The following is a 24,244-nucleotide window of genomic DNA, read 5'->3' on the forward strand; positions in this document are numbered from 1 at the left end:
TGTGTATGTATATGTATATGTATATATATATATTTTTTTTTTTACAAAGATTTGGGTGTTGCTACATGTTCATTACCTACTTTGTTTTCACTTAACATGTCATTAATGTCCTTCCATCATTAGAAGCATTCTTCCCTGTAATTCTTTAAAGTTTCAGCTTTTGTTTTCAGTTCTGGTAAAGTGCACATACCATAAAACTACCACCTGAACGCAGCAGAGGGAAGGCATGACGTCGGCCCTCGTACGCCTGCCTGGCTGCCCTGTTTTCCCAGTTGGCTCCATGCACGCACGGTGATTTCCCAAACTCCCCAGGCAGGGCTGGGCGTGGGCGCCTGACCCCACCTTCCTTCCTGCTGCTAAACCCTTCACCCAGGCCCAGGAGAGCCAGATCCCAGCCACTGTGCCCTGCCCTGGATTTGAGGGACCTGGGAGCCTCCTGCCCGTCCCCTCACAGCCCCCATGTGGGCTGGAGTCCAGTCCCTGCCTTCAGCTAGGCTGCTGGAGGCTGGGTGGCTGCGGGGAGCGACGCATGTCCTGGCCCACCCAGGGAGGGGACTTAGGGGCCCGGCCATGGCTACCTGGTGGGACTGCCCTAGGGGAGCCAAGAGGCAGGTGGAGCTTTTAATCCAGGCTCCAGGAACTTCTCTCCCATCTCCAAACCTGACATCATTCCCACCAAGAGTATCTAGAAAGTTGGCTGTCTGGGCACCCAGCAGAGTGCAAACATAGAGCATTTGACACCATGTAGCTAATAATAATAATAACAGTGACAACACCAGCTTTAGCCTCCTGTCTTTCAGGGTCAGCTCTGGGTTGAGTCCTCAGCTTGTATAGTCTTGATATTTCCCAAGGTTCTGACCTTCACAGGGCACCCTCAGGATTTTCCTATATCCACCTCCCACCCGAACCCTTATTTAAGATACCTGGTGAAGTAAAGCCCCCTTTAAGAACCTCAATCAATGACTTTCAAAAAAATTGTGGTAAAATATACATAACATCAAATGTACTATCTTACACATTTTTGTATGTCCAGCTTGGCGGTGTAAAGCGTATTCACATTGTCGTGCAACCAGTTCATCACTGTCCATCTTCAGAACCTTCCATCTTCCCAAAGCTCTGCCCCCATGAAACACTCACTCCCCACCCCCTCCCCCAGTCCCTGGCTGCGCCACCCACTTTCTGTCTCTGTGGATGGGGCTCCTCCAGGGACCTCCCAGGAGTGGGATCAGACAGGGTCTGTCCCTCTGTGTTGGGCTGATGTCACTGAGCACCGTGTCCCTGAGGTCCATCCACGCTGTAGCAGGTGTCAGGATGTCCTTTTTAAGGCTGAGTAATATTTCAGTGTGTGGACAGACTACGTTTTGTTGATTCTTCTGCCAATTAAAAGCCTAAATCAATTATTGAAAAAAAAACTCTGTATATTTAAATAGCTATACAAGCACAAGAAGTTGCAAACATTATACAAAGATCTGAGTGCCCTTTACTCAAGTTTTCTCTAGGGCTACATCTTTTGTAACTATGCAAATTCAAAACCAGGACATTTATATTGATAAGATTTACAGATCTGATTTCAAGAGCTTTTACATTCATATGTGTCTGTGTGCAATTTTTTCACATATATAGATTTGTGGAACCACCTCCAGAATTATAAAGCTTACACTGATTTATTTTCAAAAAAGAAACTTTGGAACCTTGCCCCGAGTGGAAAGTGGACATGGCCAGACCTAAGAGAAGCTTATTTAAAAAGAAATACAGTGCAAACAATGCCCCTGTATTCCAGCCTGATGAAGGGCTTTTGGTCAAACAAAAGGGGATTAAGTGTTAAGAGGCATAAGTAGGTCTTAGTACCTGTTGAGCCCCTCTCTTCAAACTGGGGATTTGAAAGGAAGTGGGGTACTTGCCACCCAGTCCAGTGACTCTGGATGCAGATCCCTGCATTACCAGTAAGTGGCTTCCTAGGCAAACACTGTATCAGCTCCTTGAATCTTCACAGCCGCCCCGCAGAGGGAGATACTGTTATTATTCTCATCTTGCAGATGAGGAAACTGAGGCTTAAGAGGTGAAGTGTCGTGCCTTCTCTTGCTTTTTAGCTGTGTGGCGCTGGTAAATTGCTTAACCTCTCTGGGCTTCAGTTTCCTCACTAGTGACATGGAGATAGCAATATAGTCATCGTTCTTAGGGCTGTTAAGAGCATTGATGAAATAATTGTGAATGCTGAGAACTTAGAAAACAGCCTGGTACTGGTAAGTAGTCAGTAAAAGTGTGCCATTATTGTTATTCTCATAAGGTTGCCTTGAAGTTCAAGGTCAGCCTATGGTAAGAAAACCCATTACTATTTATTTGGGGCCCACTGCTGGCCAGGCAGTGAGGGAAGCCCCTGACCTGCTTTATCTCTGTGTGCCTTTGTATCAGGTGGGTCTGTCCTCATCCTCCCCATAGTACAGATGAGCTAACAGGCTCAGAGAGGTACATGCGCTTGCCCAGGTCACACAGTATAGGAAGGGGAGAAACTCAGAATTCAAACTCAGTCTGACTCTAGGGTCAGATTTGTCTGACTCTACTACAGAGCTTCCCACAGCCCTTGGAAATCAGGACCGGGGGCCTCAGACCTGGTATTCTGCAAATTCCTCCCCTCACAGAGGCTTTGAGGATGACCCCTGGTGGAAGTTGGGGTGCCCTAGGCATATGAGGTTCTTAACTATCCGAGAGAAATGGCGTCAATCCAAGCCAACCACCCATAACACAGATAGGAAGACTGAGGCTCCCAAGGGAGAGGTGACTAGGGAAGGTTACATAGCTAAGGGTCCCAGGGTTCCAGGGAGCTGAGCCGAGCCCCAAGGGCAGGTGCTGCTGGAGCTCTGATGGTGCTGCGGCAGTAAACCCAATGGGGAAAAGCCTGGGGACTGCATCAGCTGCCTGTTCTCACGCCTGGGCATTATAACCTAGCATGCCCTTGACCAGTGACTTTTCACCCTCTGCCTCAGTTTATTCATCTGTTAAGTGGGGATAGCAAGGCCACTCATCTCAGTGGGTGGGTTAACTAGTTGTTATTTTAAATTTCTGTTCTGAAATCAGTCCCCCCAGCTCCCACTCGAGGGCAGGGAAGGGAGGCTCCATCCCCACCCACCCCGCTGCGCTGCCTGAAGGGTCCCAGCCCCTTGGCTTATCCCAGGTGGCCGCCACCACTGCACAGCTCGGCTGCCCTGGTGCAACCGGGGAGCTGTCCGGCAGGTTTTTCCTCCTGACCTGCCACGGCACGGGGCTGTCCTCTGCCCGCCTCGCCTGGGCCCGGCCCTCCCAGGCTCAAGGGCTCCTCTCTGCCAGACGCAGCCGGCGGACGGCAGGTGCTGCGCCAGGATGCCCAGCATCTTCGCCTACCAGAGCTCCGAGGTGGACTGGTGCGAGACCAACTTCCAGCATTCGGAGCTGGTGGCCGAGTTCTACAACACGGTGAGGGCCAGGCCAGAGGGCCTGGGGGGGGGGTGTGGCGCGCAGCCTCACCGGACCGGGGTTCGCGGCCTGGCTTCTCCACGTCCCCGCCGGGGAATCCTGCCTGAGCGCTCGCCTCTTGGAGCCTCTGTTTGCTCATCTGTTAGGCAAGGAGTGTTGGCTCATCCATCCATTTGGCATCAGGCTCTGGGATGGGTTTTGAATATGCAACAGTGACTAGGGAAAGAGCTAGTCTCTGCCCTCCCAGAGCAGAGGACACAGATGGGACTCCAGGCATTCACAGTGGAGGTGTGATGGGGATGCATAGGCAGCTTTGGGGGGCCCAGAGGTGGCCTCTGAGCCGGTGGAGGGGGGCTCGTGGATCAGGGAGGGCTTCCTGGAGGAGGTGACCGTGTCTACCTTGTTCTCAGCTGTATTCCCAGCCCAGATTGACCAGCTCATCCTGGGTTTCTGGGGACTGCACTGGTTTCAGCATTTCAAGTCCCATGTCCTAGGAGACCCCTCGGTTCTGGGCTTACCGGGAAAGCTGGCCACCCTTCCGTCAGCCCCTGTTACCGGGCCACATTGAGAGGGCTCAGAAATCTTGGATGCCTAAATGACAGTGGCATTTAACCAACGCTTGAAAGATGTAAGCAGCCAAAGATACCTGCAGCTACGCTCTCCCTGTGCATGCTGGAGGATGGTGCACTGAATGAGGTGGAGTGCCTGCCTTGTGGAGCCCTGGGATGGTGGGTAATGCAGGCAACGCACCTCTCTCTCCATGCCCCACATGTAATACAGGCACCCCATGTATGGTGGGCAATGCAATCCTTTATTTATTAAATGCAATACGTTTATTGAGCACTTACTGTATGCCAGTTGTTTACTAAATAATAAACACTCTGTGTGAGAAATCTCACCTAATCGCCCAATGACATTGAGACTAAGGCGCGATATATATGACAGAGTCGATCCCACCATCCAGGGGAGGAAACCGGAGTTTGCGGAGGTGGGAAGCTATGCCCAGCGTCACCCTGGTGCTCAGAGCCGGGATTTGAACTTGGGCCTTGGAAGCTTTTGGCGGGGGCTGGGGGAGTGGGATGCCTGAGTGGCTCTGACCTTGTTACCTTTGACTTCACTGCTTCCCAGAGTTCCTTCCAAGGGTTCCCTGTGGTCTCCTTCTGGCCAGAGATACTGACTCTTGCTGACCCTCTGTATCCACGCCTGAAAAATGGAAGGGGGCTGAGTGTGCTGATCCTTGGGGGCTGTGAAGAGGATCTGGGGCTCTGGAACCCTTCTCCCTGGCTTCCGTGGCAGTCCAGGACGTTCCCTGTTCAGCCCAGCCCCCAGGTGGGGGCTCCCCCAGGAGGCACGGAGAGAGGGCTGACTGAGGTGTGGGCTGGGTGCACGCCGTCCTACAGAATTCTCCTCCATCCAGCCCTCCTTCAGCCCGGCTCTAAATGCAGTGACTTAAATAACCCACGGAAACTCTCCAAGGCTGCAGGTCTCAGATTTCCTCTGGTCATGGCACGGGCCAGGGGACGTCTACGTCATTATCACCCAGTACGTGCATTTCCAGATACTTAGCAAACAGAAGCAAAAGTTTCACAAAATAATACTTAGCCTTTCCCGGCATGCACACATTTGGAGTTTTTTCTCTTCTCTTCTATCAAAAAGGTTCCAACAAAAACAGTCAGGGGATGAAGCATTGAATCTGAGTGATGTTATAAACCAATTCCCTAAGGCTGTCTCCTCTAAAACCATCTGAACACTCCAAGCCCATCACCACAGCTAAGAAATCATAGAGTTCAGGGGTTGGCCCACTTTTGCTATAAAGGCCAGACGCTAAATATTTCTGGCTTTTGGGGCCATACAGTCTCTGTGGAAACTACTGACGGAAACCATTGTAGCAGGAGAGCGGCCAGGACAGCTCATGTAAACAAATGAGTGTGGCCCCGTGCCAATAAAACTTTATTTGTCGATGCTGGAATGCGAATTCCACATAACTTTCGCACGGCACAAGATATTCTTTTAATTCTTTCAATCATTAAAAAATGTAAACATCATTCTCAGCTCTTGGACCACACAAGACAGGATGGTGGGTGGGCCTTGCAGAGGGTCACAGTTGGTCAGCCTCTGATATAGTTTTATATAAATAAATAAACACACACACGCATACACATGCTAACCCAGCCAAACAGAAAACAACACAATTTTTTCTTTTTGGCCTCTTAAACCAGCAATTTAAAGAAGTGCTTATTTTGTGGTGAACATGGGCAGTCTGCCAAGTTGAGTCAAGATGTGGATTGACAAATTTACGTTCCCCTCACCCCCTGTCTCCACCATTATACCTCCAGAGAGAATCCCAATAGACAGTAAGGTTTGTAGACAGTCATCACTGAGTCATTTGCATTTGCAATAAATAAATGAATTAGTAAAAAGGAAGCCATAACATTTTCTCAATCTGTGTAGGGCCAAATACGTGCTGGTGATATACTCTGCTGCTATTTAAAAGAATGCTTTTGATTTAGGTATGTAAATGAAAGACAAAATATGTAGCAGAAATTTAAAAAAAACCTGTTTGCATTGATTTCATCATGATCCATTTAGGAGACATGACTCATGGTTGGAAAGGCCTTGTGCTTTCTGCTTGCAAGGTGCTCCGAGTCTGGGGCCAGGGAAGGCAGAGCCCAGCCCCACGTGGTTGGGGGATGGAGGAAGGAAGCACAAAAGGCCTCAGCCGAGGCTTGAGGGCCTTCCCAGGAGGGGCCACCTAGGAGTGGGGTTTTGAAAGATGCATAGGAGCTCACCAAGTGGGGTAGGCCTTGGGGAAAAGGGAGATGAGAGGAAAAGGGTATACTAAACGCTGGAAGTCAGAGAGGGACGGACCAGTTTGGGAAGGTATGTTCCTGTGGCTAGAATCTGGGAGGAGGTGAAGACAGACAAGTTTTGGGTAGCAGGTCGGAGTGTTTGAAATTTAGCCCATATTCATTTCTGGACTCATTCATTCAACAAAAATGCTGTCAGCCAATTTGTGCGTGGTGATTCTGAGGTCCCAGAGAGGCTGAGTACTTCCAGGCTGTGGAGGGGGCGGGTTCAGAATTAGAAATGGTTAGCTCGAGGCCGAGGGCAGGAAAAAGGGGTCAGAAATGGGGGCCGTGGAGTGGGTCACCGGGCCTCGGCGTGCTGCGTGGGGAGGGTTCCTCAGCGCTGAGGGAATGAGTGGACGTGCTCTTAAGCATACACAGCAAATGGAACAGCAGGTGCGAAGGTGAGATGAGGGAACAGCCTGTCAAGAAACAGTTGGTGGCGTGAAGCCAGAGCCCAGGCTGCCGGCGGGGGAGGGACCAACAGGTGAGAGAAAAGGTGGGCGAGGTTTCCAGGGGCCAAATCAGGCACGCCAGCCAGAGGCATGTGTGCGCCACTCTTGAGTGCGCTGGGGAGCCACGGGTGACTTCTGAGCAGGGGAGAGTCAGTGATGTTGGAAGGGGTGTAGCGCGGTACCTGGTAGCATCTCACAGATGGGCTGAGAGGGTCAGGAAGCTAGTCCAACACGAACAGAGGCTGGGGGTGTGGGAAGGGCTGGGCTGGGTGGAGCAGGCTGAAGCGTCAAGGTTTGGACCGCTCCAGTTTGCACCTGCTTGTGTGGCCTGATGGCCTCCTTCTCTGCCGCTGATAGCTTAGGAGAGTTTCAAGTGGCATGGGAAGCAGTTTCAAGGCCCCTCGGCTCCCAGCTGCAGCTGGGCTGCTGCATTTCCTCCCTGGGGTCCTGCCAGAGCTTCAGGAGCCCCACGTCTCATCTTCTCCAGGAAGCTCCCTCTCAGATGATCTGATACTGAACACAGGGATGGCGTGCCTGGCACGGGGAACCACACAGGCAAAGGCACGGTGGTGGGAATGAGGAGGAGTCTGGGGCAGGGGCACAGAAGAGCTAGGGGGTCGGACCCTGGCCCCCTGGGGGTGATGGAGGGGTCTGATTCCAGGGAAGAATGACCCCTTCATTTTGCTTGCCATTCAGTAAGTGATTGAGTCAGGCGCCATTCCAGGCTCTGTGGAAACACTGGTGGGCAGAGCAGACAAAAATTCCCGTCCTCAAGGGGCTGTTGTCCTGGGTGGAGGAGGAGCAAAATTAAGACGACAGGATGCCAGGGGTGGTACATGCTAGGAAGAAAACCTTGGTCATTCATTCCTTTCATCCAGCAAATATGGAGCAAGTAGTTTTTCAAAATGGGGGCAGCTGTCAGGGGCTCACAGGACTGTTGAGAGGATAAAACAGCTGCTGCGCCTCTCAAGTGTCCATCAGCAGATGCGTGGGTGAACTCAATGTGGTCCGTCCTTGCAAAGGAATATTACGCAGCCACAAAAAGGAGTGAGGCCCCGACATGCGCTACAATGCAGATGGCTCTGAACACGGTGCTCCGTGTGTGACTCCATTTCTGTGACACGTCCACAGCAGGCGGCAACACAGACAGAACATGAGTCTGTGGCTTCCAGAGGCTGGGGGAGGGGATGGCATCTGGCTGCTAATGGCAATGGGGTTTCTTTTTGAGGTAATGGGTGTTCTGGAACTAGATAGCGGTGATGGCTGCACAACCATGTGAAGAGACCAAGACCCGCTGACTTGTGCACTTGTAAAGAGTGAATCTTACAAGATGTGAATTAAAAAGCAGAGCTAAAAATCAAATTCATTTTTTCATCAATTCTAAAATAGAAATTAAACATTAAAAAATTTAAAAGTTATATCAGTTAAAGACTAGAGATCTTTTAAAATAGAGATCTTACAACTCCTGGAGCACCCTGAGCATTGAATACATTGAGCTATTATTAATAGAAGGAAACAGCACAGACATGCAAAAGTGTTAATTTTACTTAACGTTTGTTAATTCTCTTTAACAAACAGCACTTACTGGAAGCCTTGTAACAATTCTGTAAGTAGGTACTCTTATTCTCTGCGTTTTACAGACAGAGGAAATAAAGGCTCAGAGAGGGGGCGTTTCCTCCCTAACGTTGCACAGCATGTTGCTTGCAAGCACATGAGAGGTGCGAATGCTAGAAGCTGTGGAGTTAAACCCCAGCTACCTGGTCCCAGAGGCTCTCACTTAACCCTGGCACTGTGAGGCCACTCAGCTACTGATGGTGACCTGTGTGCATCTTAATTCGTGCCACTGAGTCTCATGCAGGGAGGCACTGCGGCTGGTGCTCTGGCCCCGTGGCCCCCTGCACCCGCATTCACGGGCACGTGGTGACTGGGTGTAGACAGGTGACAGGGCCGGATGTGCATGGTGGGGTCTGAGCCTTGGCAGTGGGAAGAAAGCACCCAGGGGTGTTTGATGATGCAGGGTTGGTTCCCCGGATGGAACAAATGTTCCTGGGGTGTCTACTGGGTGCCTAGCACGATGGGTGCTGGGGACACAGCTGGGGGTAAAACAGGTGTGTCTCCGGTGCTCGGGTAAGTCACGGGAGGTCAGTGGGGGAGGGCAGAGACAATAAGAGAGGACACAATGAATCAGAGGCATGCTGGGAAGAACAGCGGCGGATCGGGAGCGGTGCGCGATGGGCCTGGGACGGGGCTGCGGGGCCAGCCCAGGGCAGCTGGGCGAATGCGGAAGGGCTCCCCCTACTGCCTTTCCTCAGGGCAGCGATGGCGAGTCGTGCAGGTCGCCCAGCCTCCCTTCCTCCCTCCCTCCCTCTCTCCCTGCTTCTCTCCTTCCCTGTCCCTCCTTCCTTCCTGCCTCTCCCCTCCTCTCCTTCATCCAGCCCTAAGCTATCCAGCCACAGCTATTTACCAGCTGCTCTGCCGGGTGCCGGCGATCAAAAGCAAACCACTGTAGAATGAGAGCCATTAGACGCGCATGCCAGGCGTACTTACATCGTGTACGCATACTCTTCGCGTACATTATCCTCCACAAAGCTTACTGAGCGTCTGCTGTGTGCCGGGCACTGTTCTAGACGCCGGAGGTTCTCAGCAGTGACCCACAAAGCCGGAACTCCCTGGCCCCTGGCGCTTGGTCCTCTAAATCCTCGCCGTGGTGCTCAGAGGTAGAGGAGGAAGATGAGGTACAGAATGTCCCCCAAACCCTGTGCGGATGTCCCCTGTGAGGGCAGGGACTTTGGGCACTAAGGTCCTTGTGTGCATAGTAGGCGCTGAAAGAATGGCTGTTGAGCAAATGAATGAATGGATAGATGGGTGGATGGCTGGGTGAATGAATGAATGAATGAATGAATGAAGGTGGAGATCCTACAGGGGTTCGCCTGGGAGTCCAGCCCACGCGTGTCCAGGGCTGGGCTGGCTCTGGACACGGGCCCGGGCAGTTTCCTCGCCAGCCTGGAAGAGAGTGTGGGTGGGGCCACAGGTTGAGAAACGTGGGGACCCAGCCCCAGAGGGAAGGGAGGGAGACCCTGGAACTGGGGCGGCTTCTGATGCTATCAGAGACTCTGCATCCAGTCGAAGCCCATTAGTCATAGGCTCCGCCCTCATTCTGCACGCTCCTGTCCTGGGTCTGTGCACCCCTGGGCTCGGGGCAGCTGTCCCAGCCATAAGCCTGCTATTATTATCTCTCTGAACAACAGTAACAGCAGCTCTTGCTATTTGTTGAGGCAGGAAGCCCCCTCTTAATATTTGCCCCTCCGTCTAGTCCTCCTGTCTCTCAAGGCAGGAGGTCAGTCACAGTGGGGAGTCCCCCAGAGCCCTGCGCCTCAGAGAATTCGCCCCACCTCTTGAGATCCCATTTCCTCCTTGCCTAACAAGAACTAGAAAGCTGGGGGTGTGTGGGAAGGTTAAAAACAACCTCTGTAAATTCATGTGGTCAAAAAACGAGAAAGTAACGATTGTGGCGCCTTCTTTTTTTTAGTTTATTTATTTATTTATTTATTATGTTGGTATCCTTAATGTGCAAGCACATGAGCAACATTGTGGTTACTAGACTCCCCCATTATCAAGTCCCCCCCCATACCCCATTACAGTCACTGTCCATCAGCGTAGTAAGATGCTATAGAGTCACTACGTGTCTTCTCTGTGCTATACTGCCTTCCCCGTGCCCTCCCCCACGTTATGTCTGCTAATCATAATGCCCCTTATTCCCCTTCTCCCTTCCTTCCCACCCACCCTCCCCAGTCCCTTTCCCTTGATCGTGGTGCCTTCTGTCCCGAACTTTCTAGGTGCAGGGCTCTCTGCCAAGTGTTTTCACACGTGTGACTGGTGATCCCACTGAGTTCCAGTTCCTGAGGTCACTGTGGGCAAGGGGGAAGACGAAGCCCCTTGTTCTCAAAGTCACGTTTAGCAGGAGAACCAGAGAGTTCCAGGTCAAGTGGACAAGTGTTAGGAAAGAGGGACAGGGTCCGAAGGAAGGCCACCTGACTCTGCCTTGGGGGCCTGGGAAGGCTTCACGGAGAGGGTGATGTCCAGGTGAAAGGTGGAGTAGTAGTTGGCCCTGCAAAGGAGGGGAAGTGCAGGCAGAGAGTGTTCCAGGCAGTGGGAACAGCATGGCAAACTCCTGGAGCTAAGAGTAAGAGCTGTGGCTCAGTCAGAGGAGCTGAGTTATCCTTTCCGCCTGGATTCTGAAGATGAAGGTGGAGATAGGTGAGTTATGGAGAGAGTTTATAGGCCACATTTAGGAGTTTGGATTTTATTGATGGGAGTCACAGATCTGTTTTAAATGGAAGGGTTGGAGTTTGGGAGACTGATTGGCTCAGCATCTCTGGGCATGCTCGAAGTGCCCAGGGCTGGCCTTTGGTTGAGGGCAGGGGGACGCTGGGTGTGCTTGGGCTTTCGCCCATCCGGTATCCATGGTGTCCTTGTCCTTGGACATCCAACTGCTCCTACCGGTGGTCTTGATGGGACGGTCAGTCAAAGCGCTCCTGCTCCTCTGGCAAAGGGTGGGATGTGTCCCAGCCCATATTCTCCAGAATTTGATTTCCTGGGTCTGGGCCTAAGGATGGAACACAGCCTCATGTGCATGTGTGTGCTCAGAGTCGCCCCCTGAAGAGATTGTCCACTTGAGGCTCAGAGCTGTTCTGGTTTCTGTTTTTTCTTGTCTTCTGTGATTCCTTTGATTAATGTGCTTTCTGCAGTAAATGAGTGAATGAGTAAATAAATACACATACACCTTTGTCTTTACAGTGTAAGTCACCAAAGTCATTTTCTGTTGCTTGCTACCAAAGAACCCTAGATAATGTGTCGATGGTGATGGCTGGGTTGAGTTCAGCCCATGGAAAGCTAGCTTAAGCAAAAATCTAAAATAAACAAACAAAAAAAAGGACAGTGCACTGGATAGATACTGGGATACCTTAGAAAATGGAAAGATGAGTTGCTTGGGAAGACAGGGACCCCAGCAAGTCTGGGTTCAGGGGAGGATTCGGCAGAAGGATTTGCTTTTGCTCTCAATCTTGTCTCCTCGTGGTGGCAATATGGTTGCCATATCTTAAACATCTCGACAATATCCTATGGTCTCTTTAGAGAGTTGCCCAGAGTGCGACTCCATTTTGGTGATTCCCAGGCTCTGTGTCTGCTTCAAGTTTCAAATTATCAGAAGAGAAAATCTGATTGGCCCTGTTTGGGATAGGTGTCTGCTCCAGTGGGGCTGGGTCTCAGCATACAGACAGGCAAGTGTGTGTGTATTTGTGTGTGTGTGTGCTGAATGCCTGTCTCAGAAATGTGTTTGACCTTGCCCAGTGGCAGGCACCAGAGACCTTGGCACAGAAAACACGGGCGTGGGTGGAACCAAGGGCTGGGAAACCAGTTTGCCAGGCCTGAGTTCTCAAATTGTGTACTTTGAGCTAGTTCACCATCACCCAAAGACAGCTGTGGGCTCCCCTAGAACTAAGAGAACTTCTGCCTTGGGAACCTGTGCTGACACCCAGGACCTAGGCCCATAGGTGGTGACCTTGTATTGGGTGACTATTTCCCCACACCCACCACTGGGCTCTGTATTTTGAGCCAGCATCCTTAAGACCGGCGTTCTGAGAAATAACAAAGCTCCTCAGCTAACAGAGTGCTGTTTCTGCACTTTCTAAGATGGGCCACAGGCAATGGAGGAGACCTTTATGAGACCTGGGGTGGGAGGCTGTAATGGTGCAAGCAAGCTGGCTGGCCTCAAGTTGGCCAGTGGAAGAAGACCATCACACTTGTTTCTGAGCTCATGTGAGGTACTCATGGTGGCTCAGACATACCTGGGGGAGACCTTGAAGGGCGTTGAAGTCCTGCTTGAGCAGTTGGAAATTCTGAGCCTTTGAAATTCTGGTGCAAATTTTCTTATGACATTAATTGTATTCATAGGCTAGTAAGGCTCGGGGACCTTTGGGTCAAGAACACGAACAGGCAGATGGCCTTGTGCAGATGTCTCAAATGCAGACATGGGGGGAGGAGGGCATTGAACTCACCTGCTCGACGACCCCTAGTTAGTGAGGGAGGGAGATGGATCTCAACCCATGTCCCTGGGATTCTGAGGCCCATGAACTGGGACGCTCTGGTTTCAAACAAAACAACCCAACTAAAGACAGCTTCAATAGAAAGGACAATATCTTATTTAAAAAAAAAAAAAAAGGAAGTTTGAAGGTAGATAGTTCCAGAATAGGTTAACTCAGCAGCTCCACAACATCGGGTTACTTGGTTCTTTCCATTTTTCTGCTCTGCCATCCCTAGAGAAGCGGTTCTTGAAATATTGCCAGGGACCCCCCCCTTGAGTTCCTCAAGGTCAAAATTATTTTCATGGTGATATGAAGAGATATTATCTGCCTTTTTCACTCTGATTATCTGATGAGAGCACAGTGGGGTTCCAGTGGCTTTGTGGCAGGAGATGACACCATCTTTCTGATGGCCAAGGGAACGTGTACTTATGTGGTCCTGTGTTTTGAAAATCCCTCAGTTTTACTTTCTGAGACAGTAAATCTTGAAAGATGTAGCTCACATAAACACACTCTGAGTTCCTCAATGACATTTAAAGATGTAAGAGGGGCTCAAGAACAAAAAGTTTGAGAACCACTGTCCTGGACAGTTTGTTTTTGTTCTCGGCCTTGTTTCCTCAAGGTTGCAAAATGGCTACCACATTTAAACATCACAGCAATGTCCCAAGGCCTTTTCACTGGCCTGATTTCAGTAAAGAGAACTTTCCCAGAAGTCCATCAGACTTCCATCATGCTTCATTAGTCAGAATTATATAACACATCCATTCCTTAACCAGTCATTGCAATGGGCTGACTCACGGCCTGCAGCTAAATCCTGGCTTCCTGAGGGCCATGTCCTGCTGATGCATGAACAAAATTCGGGTTTATTGAGCAAGGGAGAAAGGGGTTTATATGATGTAAGGTAGAGGTTTGGCTGTTGTGGCAGAGTTCTAAAATAATAGTGGTTTAATGAAGATACAGATTTATGTTTCCTTTACATAACATCTAATCATAAGCTTCCCAGGGCTAGTATGAAAGCTCTGTGGTGCCAGGGACACAGGAGCCAGCCTTCTCTATGGTTGTTTTGCCATCTCTAGGCCATTGCCCTCATCCCTATGGCCCAAGAAGCTACCCTGCCACTTACGCATTCCAGCAGAAAGGAGTACCAGGAGGCGCGCCCTTCCCTTTAAGAACACAACCAATGTCTCATTGGCCAGAACTTAGTCATATGGTCATGTATAGCTGCAAGGGAATCTGGGAAATGTAGTCTTTAATTGAGTGGCCAAGTTAGAAGAAGGGAAGAAACAAATTTGCTTGCACTAATTGTTATTCCCTTGCTGGTTCTGTCTGGGGCCTTCTTCCCAAGAAGGACATGAACTCCTAATACTAAATCAAATCACAGTTTGGTTAATGAGGAAGAAGGGAGGATGATTGTTGGGTCGCAATCCCCACTCTCTCCCATATTGCCATATTCTTAGTGGTCATTGTTAGTTATTACTTTGACCCATATGCTATTCAAACATTGAATGGAGCCTATGAAATAGTTTCTGCTGCTGTGATAAACAGGACTCTGATTCTTACACAAGACACTTACATGGGATCTGGTTTAAAATCCCAGATTCACTACTTACCACCTGGGTGACCTGGGCCAAACCTTGATCACTCTGAGAACCAGTGTCTTCTTCTATAACATGGTTATGCTAATACCTACCCAGTATGGTTGGTTTGAGGCTGAGATAAGATTCTGGGAGTAATAAACATTGCCTGGGCCTGGAATGTGGTAGGTGTCTAACTATAGAGAGACAGGTAACCTGGTCAAACAACATAACTGTTCAGTCATGGGGTTTTGAACAAGACATAGCCATATCTGCTGGCCTCTGTGTCCCTTCCTCCTCTTCTGGGAAGTTTTTCCTACCCAATCCCTGCCTACAGTAATATTTCCTTTTTGTCTCAGCTAGCTACTGCTGCATAACAACTCACTGTAAAATTTAGTGGCTTGAAACAGTAACTTTTATTCTGCTTTGAAGTCTGTGATCCAGATAAGGTTTGGTAAGAAAGGCTCATCTCTACTTGGCAACTCTACATTGTCTTTCCTTGTCTACAAGGCCAAGGCCTATTCGTGACCACCAATTTGCATTTCAGTCCACAGCAAGTGGGAGGGCAAGCCTTAAGTTGCTTCTTAAGTAGTGGCCTGGAGATAATGTAGTCATTTACTTTCCTATCCCATTGGCCAGACCAGGTCACAAGGACACACAATGAGTTGCAAGGAAGGCTGGGAAATGTAGTCTTTAGTTGAGTAGCTGTGTGCCCAGCTAAACTTTGGGGAATATCATTTCTAAAAGAAAAAGGAGGAGATGGTGTGTAGAAGGTTAGTAGGTAGTCTCTGCCACATTCATTCAATGAATGGATGAACCTACAGAATAATGGATGGAGTGCCCTTATTGATGACCAGTTGACTGTCAAGATCAGCTGAAAGACGGACAACCTCTGGGTTGACTGATTGTCTTAAAGGGAGCAAGTGACCAACTGGCTTATGTCTGACCGTTTGGACAGAGGGGCAGCCCTCCTCTGCCTACCCTGCCTGACCATCCCCTCCCCATTCCTCCTCTTCTCCAGTTCAGCAATGTCACCTTCTTCATATTTGGGCCTCTCATGATGTTTCTGATGCACCCCTATGCCCAGAAACGCTCCCGCTACTCTTATGTCACCTTTATCCTCTTCATGGTTGTAGGTAAGTGGGGGTCTGTGACAGTGGGGTGGTAGGGGCGGGGAGACACAGCCCCTTTGACCACCTGCCTTTGTCTCTTGCTCCAGGCCTCTTCTCCACGTACTTCCACATGACCCTCAGCTTCCTGGGCCAGCTGCTGGATGAGATCTCTATTCTGTGGCTACTGGCCAGTGGTTACAGTATATGGATGCCCCGCTGCTACTTTCCCACCTTCCTGGGGGAGAACAGGTGGGGCAGGGACTGGCCCTTTGTCGATCCCGCCAGCGCCCAGCTGGGCTCCTGGGTCCCCTCCCCAAGCCCTGTTAGAGTCCTTGGAATCCCACCCCTGACCACCTAAGGATATTTTCCTGACCCTGCCTGACTTAAATGGGCTTCCAGGGACCCCTCTTCTGAGTGTCCTCAGGACACCGAATCCTCCCCTGGAAATCCTTCCCTGATCCTACCTGGATAACCTGGGAACCTTCTCCAGATGCTGTCTGAGCCTACCTGGGCGTCCCAGGACCCCAAGCTTACCTGGGTCAGAGGGACTGCTCCCCCAAGCCCATCACCTGGGCTCCCTGGAATGTTTCCCAGGATCCTGCGCCCCTCTATTGACCCGAGACCCCTCTGAATCTCTCTTTGGACCCTGCTTGGCCCACTGAGCCTTCTGAGACACCTCTCTCGCTGGCCTCTGGGACCCTGCGCTTCCTCCCTTGATCTCACCCGGACCCTGGGCCCCTCTGCTGACCTAAGTCCTCTTGAGCCTCCCTGAGACCCTCATGGCATCCTAGTACCCCTGCCCCAGGACTCCCTCCAGCCCCTGCTCGGGTTCACCTGGGCCCCTTGGGATGTCTCATCTGATGCTTCTGGGCCCCTGGGGGCCTCTGCTGAGCTCCCCTGGGAGCCTCAAGGCCTTCCCCCGATCCCCTTTCCCCCTTTCCTCTTCCCATCTGCCTCAGCCACAGGCCTCCGGGCCCTGCCTGAACCTCCAGGCCTCTCCCTACCCAACAGCCTCCTCTGTAGCCGCGCCCTTCCCCCCCAGGTCCCGGTTCATCTGCTTCATCGTTGCCACCACCGTGGTCAGCACCCTCCTGTCTTTCCTGAGGCCCATGGTCAACGCATATGCCCTCAACAGCATCGCCGCGCACATCCTCTACATCGTTTTCCACGAGTACAAGAAGTGGGTGGTGGCTGCAGGCACCCAGGGAGGTGGCTCCCTCCCCCCTCCAGCACCCCCACAATACTCACCGCATTTCAGGCACAGAGTTCTCACTGACCCCAGGCCCGAGGAGGGGGTGCCCATTTCCCAAGGTCATCCACTAGCAAGAGGAAAGGGCAGGGTTAGAATGGAAGGCTGTCTGGCTGCAGACCTTGTCCTTTTTATCATGCAAACCTCCCAACACACATACACATAGCAAGCGTCGCACCATATACCTCCATGTGCCGCCAGCCAGTCCCAGCCACCATCAGCATCTTGCCCACCTGCATTGTATGTTCCCCCCTCCAGATTTCATATCATGGCACCCATTAATTTTTCAGGATTTAACTCTACTGTTAAAGAATTATTTTTTTTAGCCCATGCTAGGTCTTAGCAAGATAGAGAAGGAGCTCTCAAGTAGGGGGCCGTTTGAGGTGAGCTGAATAAAAGGGTTCTTTCCAAAGGAGAGGGCAGGGTGTAGGAGAATCACTAGGGATCCTTTAGAATCTGTGTTAAGGAGAGTGAGATTCCATGACCATCAGGAGACATTGAGGCAGGGGGTCTAGGGGAGAGAGCGATCACAAGAGTCTGGAAAGAGACAGCCCCGAGGAGAGGGTCTCCTGGGCAAGGGCTGGGGCCTCAAAAGCAGTTGCTAGTTGTGGCCAGCCTGGGCCGACTCTGCAGGGAGGAAGCCAGGGAAGTAAATATCCAAGCAGTGCCCTCCTCTCAGCCTTTGATTTCCTGCTGGGTCTCCCTCGGGCCAACCACAGCTGGAAGCCCAAAGACAAGGGAACCCCTGGATTTGGTCTACACAGCTCAGCACCCCTGGAGCATAAGGCAGAGTGGAGAAGGGAAGGCTCTAGAGGGACAAATGGAAAATATGGCGCACGCAATCCTAACGACAGTTAACGATACTTGCTTCAAATAGTATCTGATACCCAGTGTGCACCATTTGCCTCCATTTCCCCAAGGGGCCTTCCTACACCTGGTCTTTGAATAGGATCCAAACAGTCTCTTCGATCTTCTTCACTTCGCAGCCGTTTTCCCTTCTCTCCCTCTTTCTCTGGGCCTCTTATTTGATAACAGAAACTTGATAATTTGTCCTGTAGAACATTGGCTGACTGCTTCCTGTGATGTCTTTCAGCATTTTTCCTTATTATTATTATTCCTGTTTTAGTATTTCGTGGGGAATAATAGTTTGATCTAGATTTAGGTTTAAATTTTTTTTAGCCTAGAGTATTTCATGTGTGGCCCTTGGGTGCTTCTTGTTCCATCCGCTTAGGAGACTGTAATGAGCGGCTCACCCACGTTTAGCCCCGTTAAAGTTGATCAGTAGATTCAGCTAGTGTCATCCCGTCCCTTCATTATAAAGTTTCCCACTGACCTTCCACCTGATGACTTCAGCAGCGATGCCTACTGCCTCCATCCATGATCTCATTAGCGGTTTTGCAAAAGCATCTTTTGCAGAATCTGTGATTTCTTCTGCATTGATCATCTGGAGCTCTGCCATCAGGAGGGACTTGCACTCAGCAAAACCTTGAAACATGGTTTGGAAAGACAGGGTAGATCGTTGATTCTTTCCCTGTGCTTACCAGTTTCCAGAGTCATGAGTTAGTGCCTTCGCTGTCTCTAGCTGGGACCAATGAAGTGGCGTTTTTTTAAAAGTGGTATTATGAACGCATGGATGTTTGTATCTCAGAAGGGTTTCAGTTCATAGCAGTCACTATGCTATATCGTTAACTTTTTATAGCAAGTTGCAAAAACAGAATCCTGTGTACCCTTCCCCCAGCCTCCCCCAGGGGCCCCCGGTGGCAGCATCTTTTGTAACCCTAAAATGATCTCAAAAGGGGAAAATTGACGATGGAGGAGTATGGCTACCGAGACTGCAGACTTTATTCAGATCTTGCCACTTCTTACTCATTATTCTTTTCTGATGGTCAAACTGTCCCATTTTAGGCCAGCGGTTTAGGTTATGCTTTTAACCATAAAGGAGTTACTGCCTCATTAATCCCCCATATGCCCTTTCCTAAGGGACACTGAGTTAGCTCTTCTGTTGGGGAAATGCAAATGCTGATTTTCGCTTGTCCCAGCACGTGGCCTCTGGAGAATGCACCCTCCCACACACGGACACGAACACTCTCACGGCCACGCAGACATGAATTCCCATGTGCTGACTCACAGGCGCTCACACAGTCACAGCCCCAAACAAACACAGAAAGGCTTGCTGGTGACGCAGTCTACCATCCGACAGCCCTGGGTCAGACCCCAGCTCTGCCACTTTCTAGCTGTGGAACTTCAGGTGGGGGTGGGACACTTGGCCCGTGGGGCTGCCCTACGTGGACGTCAGCGCTGATGACAAGGCCTGCTGAGGTCTGCTGGCTTCTTGACTACCGAGCCACCTGGCCACTCCCCTGAGGGGCCTGGATCAGGAGTCTGATCTTAATCTCACATGCCTCAGTTTTCCCATCTACAAAATGGGAATATGGCGCCATTGTGGGGACTGAGAGTCTATCAGGACTTCCAGAACTGCGCCAGGCATCCTGTAAGCGCTCAGCAAATGTTAGCAGGAAGCCCAGATCAGGCCCCGCCGCCTTGCCCCCTTGATCCTTCCCTCCTCCCAGTCTCATCTCCTTCGATGGAGGAATTTCCCATCAGCCCCTTCAGGCTCTGATTCCCCTTCTTCCCTCCTGAGGACGAACAATAAGGAGCTTCGGCATTTAATGGAGGTCTCCGTGGTTCTGTGGGCTTTTGCGTTGACCAGCTGGATCAGCGACCGCTTGCTCTGCAGTTTCTGGCAGCAGATTAATTTCTTCTACATGCACAGCATCTGGTAAGCACCTGCTCTGTGGTCCAGGGCGCCAGAACCAGATAGCCTCAGATGCCAGAGCTCGGAGCAGAAGCCTGGGGGCAGAGGGGAGGCCCAGATAGCGGGACCAGCCGTGGTCAGGGGGGTCAGGTCCAGGAGGCCCCTTGGGAAGGTCAGGAGCCATGAGGACCAGGGGGGGCAGGGCTGGTGGCATCCCGCGCCCTCACCTCCCTGCTCCCCGCAGGCACGTGCTCATCAGCATCACCTTCCCCTATGGCATAGCCACCATGGCCATGGTGGATGCCAGGTACGAGATGCCAGACCAAACCCTCAAAGTCCGCTACTGGCCTCGGGACACTTGGCCCGTGGGGCTGCCCTACGTGGAAGTCAGCGCTGATGACAAGGCCTGCTGAGGTCTGCTGGCTTCTCGACTACCGAGCCACCTGGCCACTCCCCTGAGGGGCCTGGATCGGGAGTCTGAGAGGCACTCAGAATTCCCTCCTCCAGCTCGCTTTCCCCGTGTCCTCCTTGTCCTGTGCGGCAGGGCCTGGGCTTTGTGACCCCTCTGTGCAGCACACCAGTGAGCCCGGGGGCTGCCTGCCAGAGCTCCCTTCCCTGACCGGGCCCTGTTCTCTTCCATTTCCCTCTTTGTGTTCCGGGCTTCCCCACTGGGACATGACCTAGGGGGCTGGACCTGGCCTCTCCTGGGAATGACCTCAGGCTGGGGCTTGGTCCCCAGCCACCTAACAGACAGTGGCGGTCACTACCAGACTCTTTGGACCTGCCTTTGGCCGTGCAATGTCCCTCATACTTAGGGGGCATCCCAGAGATTGGATCTATTTTTCTGTCACCTCATTCTACACTCACATGTGTGCAGAGACCTCACAGCCCCTCACACATGCTCACACATGTGCCCACACAGATTTGTGGTACTGACTCACTGGTGGACAGAGGAGCGACACGGAGGCCCAGACTGGGTGATCTGGGTGCTGTCAGAGCATGGGCATCAGGATGGGAGCTGGGGTCCCCAGTTCTGCCTCTCAAATTGGGGAGAAAAGGGAAGGATGGTTTCCATGGTGGTTAAAAGCACAGGGCTTGGTGTCAGGCAGACCTAAGTTTGAATTCTGCCCACCATTTCCTATTTGTCTAATATGGAAAGTGATTTTTCCTTACTCTGAAGCTCACACACCTTGTCGGAAAAATGGAAATATTCCTTTGTTCATGGGATTTCTGTATGGATAAAACAAGATAATGTGTGTAAAGTGCTTAATATGGAGTCTGGCAAACATCCATCCATCTACTAACCTTTAGTTTATCCATCTATCCATCCATCTACCCACCCATCCATCCATCCCACCCCTCCACCCATCCATCCATTTTTTGAACTATCCATTTATCCTTTAATTTACACATTCATTAATTTATCCATTAATTCCTTTATACTTTTCATCTTTTTATCTACCTGTACATTCACTAAGGTGTCCATCCATCCATTGAACCACCCATTCATCTATCCATCCATCGACCCATTTATTCATTACTCACCCATCATCCATCACTCATTATCCCTCCCTCCATCCATTTATCCTGTTACCCATCCCCCACCCATCCATCTGTCTATACTTAGCCATCCATTTATATTGATTTATCCATCCAGATCATTCAGTCATTCTATCCATCCATTTATACAGTTATATATCTACCCTCCCATCCATCCATCCATAGCCATCTATCGTATCCATTAATATATTTTCCCACCTAATCATGCATTCATTCATCTCTTCAATAAATGTATATTGAGTTATTATTTTATGTCTGATGCTTATCCCTGGGGATACAAAACAAGAAAGACATGTAAGGCCCCTGCCCTAATGAGGAGGCACACATTAGATAAATAAAAGGACACACAATAAGGTACTCCAAGACACTGATAAGTGCTGCAAAAAAGATAAAGCACAGCGATGTTCTGGAGAACCACGGTGTGGGGGAGCAGCCCTTACATCCTTTCACATTGGTGCCCAGTGGGGACGCACTTTGCAGCTGAGCCCAGAATGACTGGAGGAAACCAGCCATGCCAGGAGCTGGGCAAGCCCATCTGGGCAGAGGGAATGGCGTGTGTGAAACCCCTGGGGTGGGAATGGGCTGGAGCAACAGAAAAAATGGTCTTGCTGGAGCTTAGCAAATGGGGGAGAGCTCCTGGTTAGAGGGTCTTAGCCTGGGGGCTGAGGTGGGTTTAGCGTCCATAGACTACTTGACTGTCGCAGAAGATGGCTGTCTGGCCTGTTGTCAAGTTAGCCAAAGGAGTTAGAGGCAAGCCCATCTGGCCCACTGGAGAGTTGGGGAAATTGGAATGGGAGGGGCTGCTCATATTTGCCCATGACACATATCCCTGAACCTCATACCCCTTCCACCACCCTTGCAGTAGGCAATATTCTCATTTTATAGATGTGGCCCAGGGAGGACAAGTGAACTTGCCTGGGACCACACAGCCTGGACTTGACCCAAGTCTGTCCCTCCCCCAAAGTTCCTTGCGCCACAGTGAATCAGCAGCAGGACTGAACTGGGATCCTGACTCTCCTGCTTCCGGATCCTTTAGACATGCTTATTCTAGAAACTGAGAAATTCTTCAACTCTGGCCCCAGGGTGGATACTGGTGGGGAGAAGGGATGGAGAGGTTTCCTCAAGCTTGTGAAGCTGTTTGCAAAAATGTCATGGTGTTTTCTCAGGGGAGGCGAGAGCTGTGCTTCCATGAGATTCTTTAAAGCTCTGAGTGTACTGCAGGAACACATTGCTCAGCGTAGTGGGTGATTAGGGAAATGCAAATCCAAACCATGACACACCATTTCCCATCCACTAAGTGGGGCACGATTTAAAAAAATAAATAAATAAACATTGGAGAAAATGCAGAGCAATTGGAACCCTCATACCTTGCCGGTAAGAATGAAAAATGTGGCAGCCGCTGTGGAAAACCATGTGGCGAGTCCTCAAAAGTTAAAGAGAATGACCGTGTGACCTGGCAATTCCACTCCTACATACATACCCAAAAGAAGTGAAAATAGGTATTCTAGAAAAGACTTGCAGAGAAATGTTCACAGAAGTACTATTGATAAGAGCCAAAAGGTAGAAACCACATAAACGATCATCAATGCAGTGGATGAATGAATCAATGGTGGTATGTCCATACAGGAGAATATTATTCTGTAATGAAAAGGAATGAAGTACAGACACAGGCTACAATGTGAAGACACTTGAACACGGGATGCTGAGTGAAAGAAGTGACTCACGAGGCCACACGGTGTGGGATCCCATTTCTGTGAAATGTCCACACAGGCAAATGCACAGACAGAAGGCAGATGAGCAGCTGTCAGGGGCCAGGAGGAGGGAATGGGGCGTGACTGCTCATAGGAAGAGGGAGTCCTTGGGGGTGAAGAATATGTCTTGGAACTAGGTAGAGACAGTGGTTGGACAGCATTCTAAATGCCACTAAAATGAATGTTCTAAATGCCACTACACTGTACACTTTAACAGGATTAGTGGTTAGTTGTATGTTACATGTATTTGACCATAATTAGAATTTAATAAGGCTCCCAGAGGGCTGGTCTGGGGTCACACCTCTGCCCCCAGGAGCCAGAGGAATGCAGTCCTTCGGCTGGCCATGATTGGGCAGGTGCCTCCTCGGGATGGGGAGCCCCTCTCTGACCACAGGTCTGACACCGGGGATGGGGGCAGGTGGGGTTGAGTCATCCCTGAGCATGTGCCCTGTCATGAGCTGGCATTCTGGAAGGACTGCCATTTTAAAAGTCACACAGAAGTGCCTGAAAGGCTCATAATTGGCCCTGGGAGGAAACCCCAGATCACGGATTGTTGCCAGAAAAGAGGCAGAATGACGTAGGAGAGTTGCAAAGAGTCCAGTGCACTGCTCTTTTTCTGGGAGAAATGCCTCATTGCGTATAGAGTGTTGGTCTGCTCCCAAACCATTCATGACTCCCCATTGCCTGTGAGCTATAAAGGTCAGACGCCCGTCCGTCTGCCATTCAAGGTCTGCTCTGAGTTGTAGCTAATCCCGGCAAGGTCTCTAACTGGCCGCTGGGCTCTGCTCCAGCTTAGTCATTTTCAATACTGCCGTGAGTGGCTGTGTGTGCATTTGTGGCTGGCAAGAAACTGGGAGGTGCAGGGAACATGCTGGAGGCCAGACAGGATTCCAAACACAGTCTTGAAGGGCTGAACTTCCTAGGAGGTGATGCAGTAGAGGAAGGAATGCCAAGCCCTCCCCTTGGGTGCAAATAATCTGGATGGCTAGAGGGCGACAGAGGCCTAAGGCAGGTGCAGTTCAGTTACAGAGAGCCGACTGGACTCCACGGGTCCAAAATGTTACTTTTTAGCAGTGGGACTTGGGCCAGTCGTATCCTCCTCTGCGTCTCCGTTTCATTGTTTGTAACATCGGGATAAGTGTCAACCAGCATTCTGCTAATTGCTCAAATTACAATTTGCTCTATGTTTTTCTTTAAATCTACTCCTTGGCTCACACTGCTGTACTGCAAAAGGACACATTGTATCACTTTAAGGAGCTACTTGTAGATACAGTAACAACAAGAAGTGTTAACTGCAGCTCAGGGATTCTTAAATCAGCCTGCACATGAGAATCCCCAGCTGCACATAAAAAAAAAAAAAAAAAAAAGGAAAGAAAAGAAAGAAAGAATAAGGTGGGGGGTGACCGTCTTAC

General features: G+C 50.5%; 1 protein-coding gene across 4 annotated transcripts in view; it reads left to right on the forward strand.

The window, feature by feature from the left end:
- Nucleotides 1-21,328, forward strand: part of ACER1 (alkaline ceramidase 1) — a 36,153-nt gene extending 14,825 nt beyond the window's left edge. For 2 of the 4 annotated variants that reach the window (XM_036895749.2, XM_036895750.2), the window contains exons 2-6: nucleotides 15,427-15,541; nucleotides 15,625-15,766; nucleotides 16,560-16,697; nucleotides 19,408-19,545; nucleotides 19,766-21,328. In XM_036895749.2, coding sequence (XP_036751644.1) covers nucleotides 15,463-15,541; nucleotides 15,625-15,766; nucleotides 16,560-16,697; nucleotides 19,408-19,545; nucleotides 19,766-19,934 — 666 coding nt within the window. In that variant the 5' untranslated portion in view covers nucleotides 15,427-15,462 and the 3' untranslated portion in view covers nucleotides 19,935-21,328. Of the gene's footprint in view, nucleotides 1-3,186; nucleotides 3,451-15,426; nucleotides 15,542-15,624; nucleotides 15,767-16,559; nucleotides 16,698-19,407; nucleotides 19,546-19,765 lie in introns of those variants that run through there. The other 2 variants (XM_036895746.2, XM_036895751.2) reach the window with 2 other exon arrangements.
- The last annotated feature ends 2,916 nt before the right edge of the window (nucleotides 21,329-24,244 follow it).

The sequence above is a fragment of the Manis pentadactyla genome, chromosome 12, assembly GCF_030020395.1.
Source record: "Manis pentadactyla isolate mManPen7 chromosome 12, mManPen7.hap1, whole genome shotgun sequence".
Classification (NCBI taxonomy): domain Eukaryota; kingdom Metazoa; phylum Chordata; class Mammalia; order Pholidota; family Manidae; genus Manis; species Manis pentadactyla.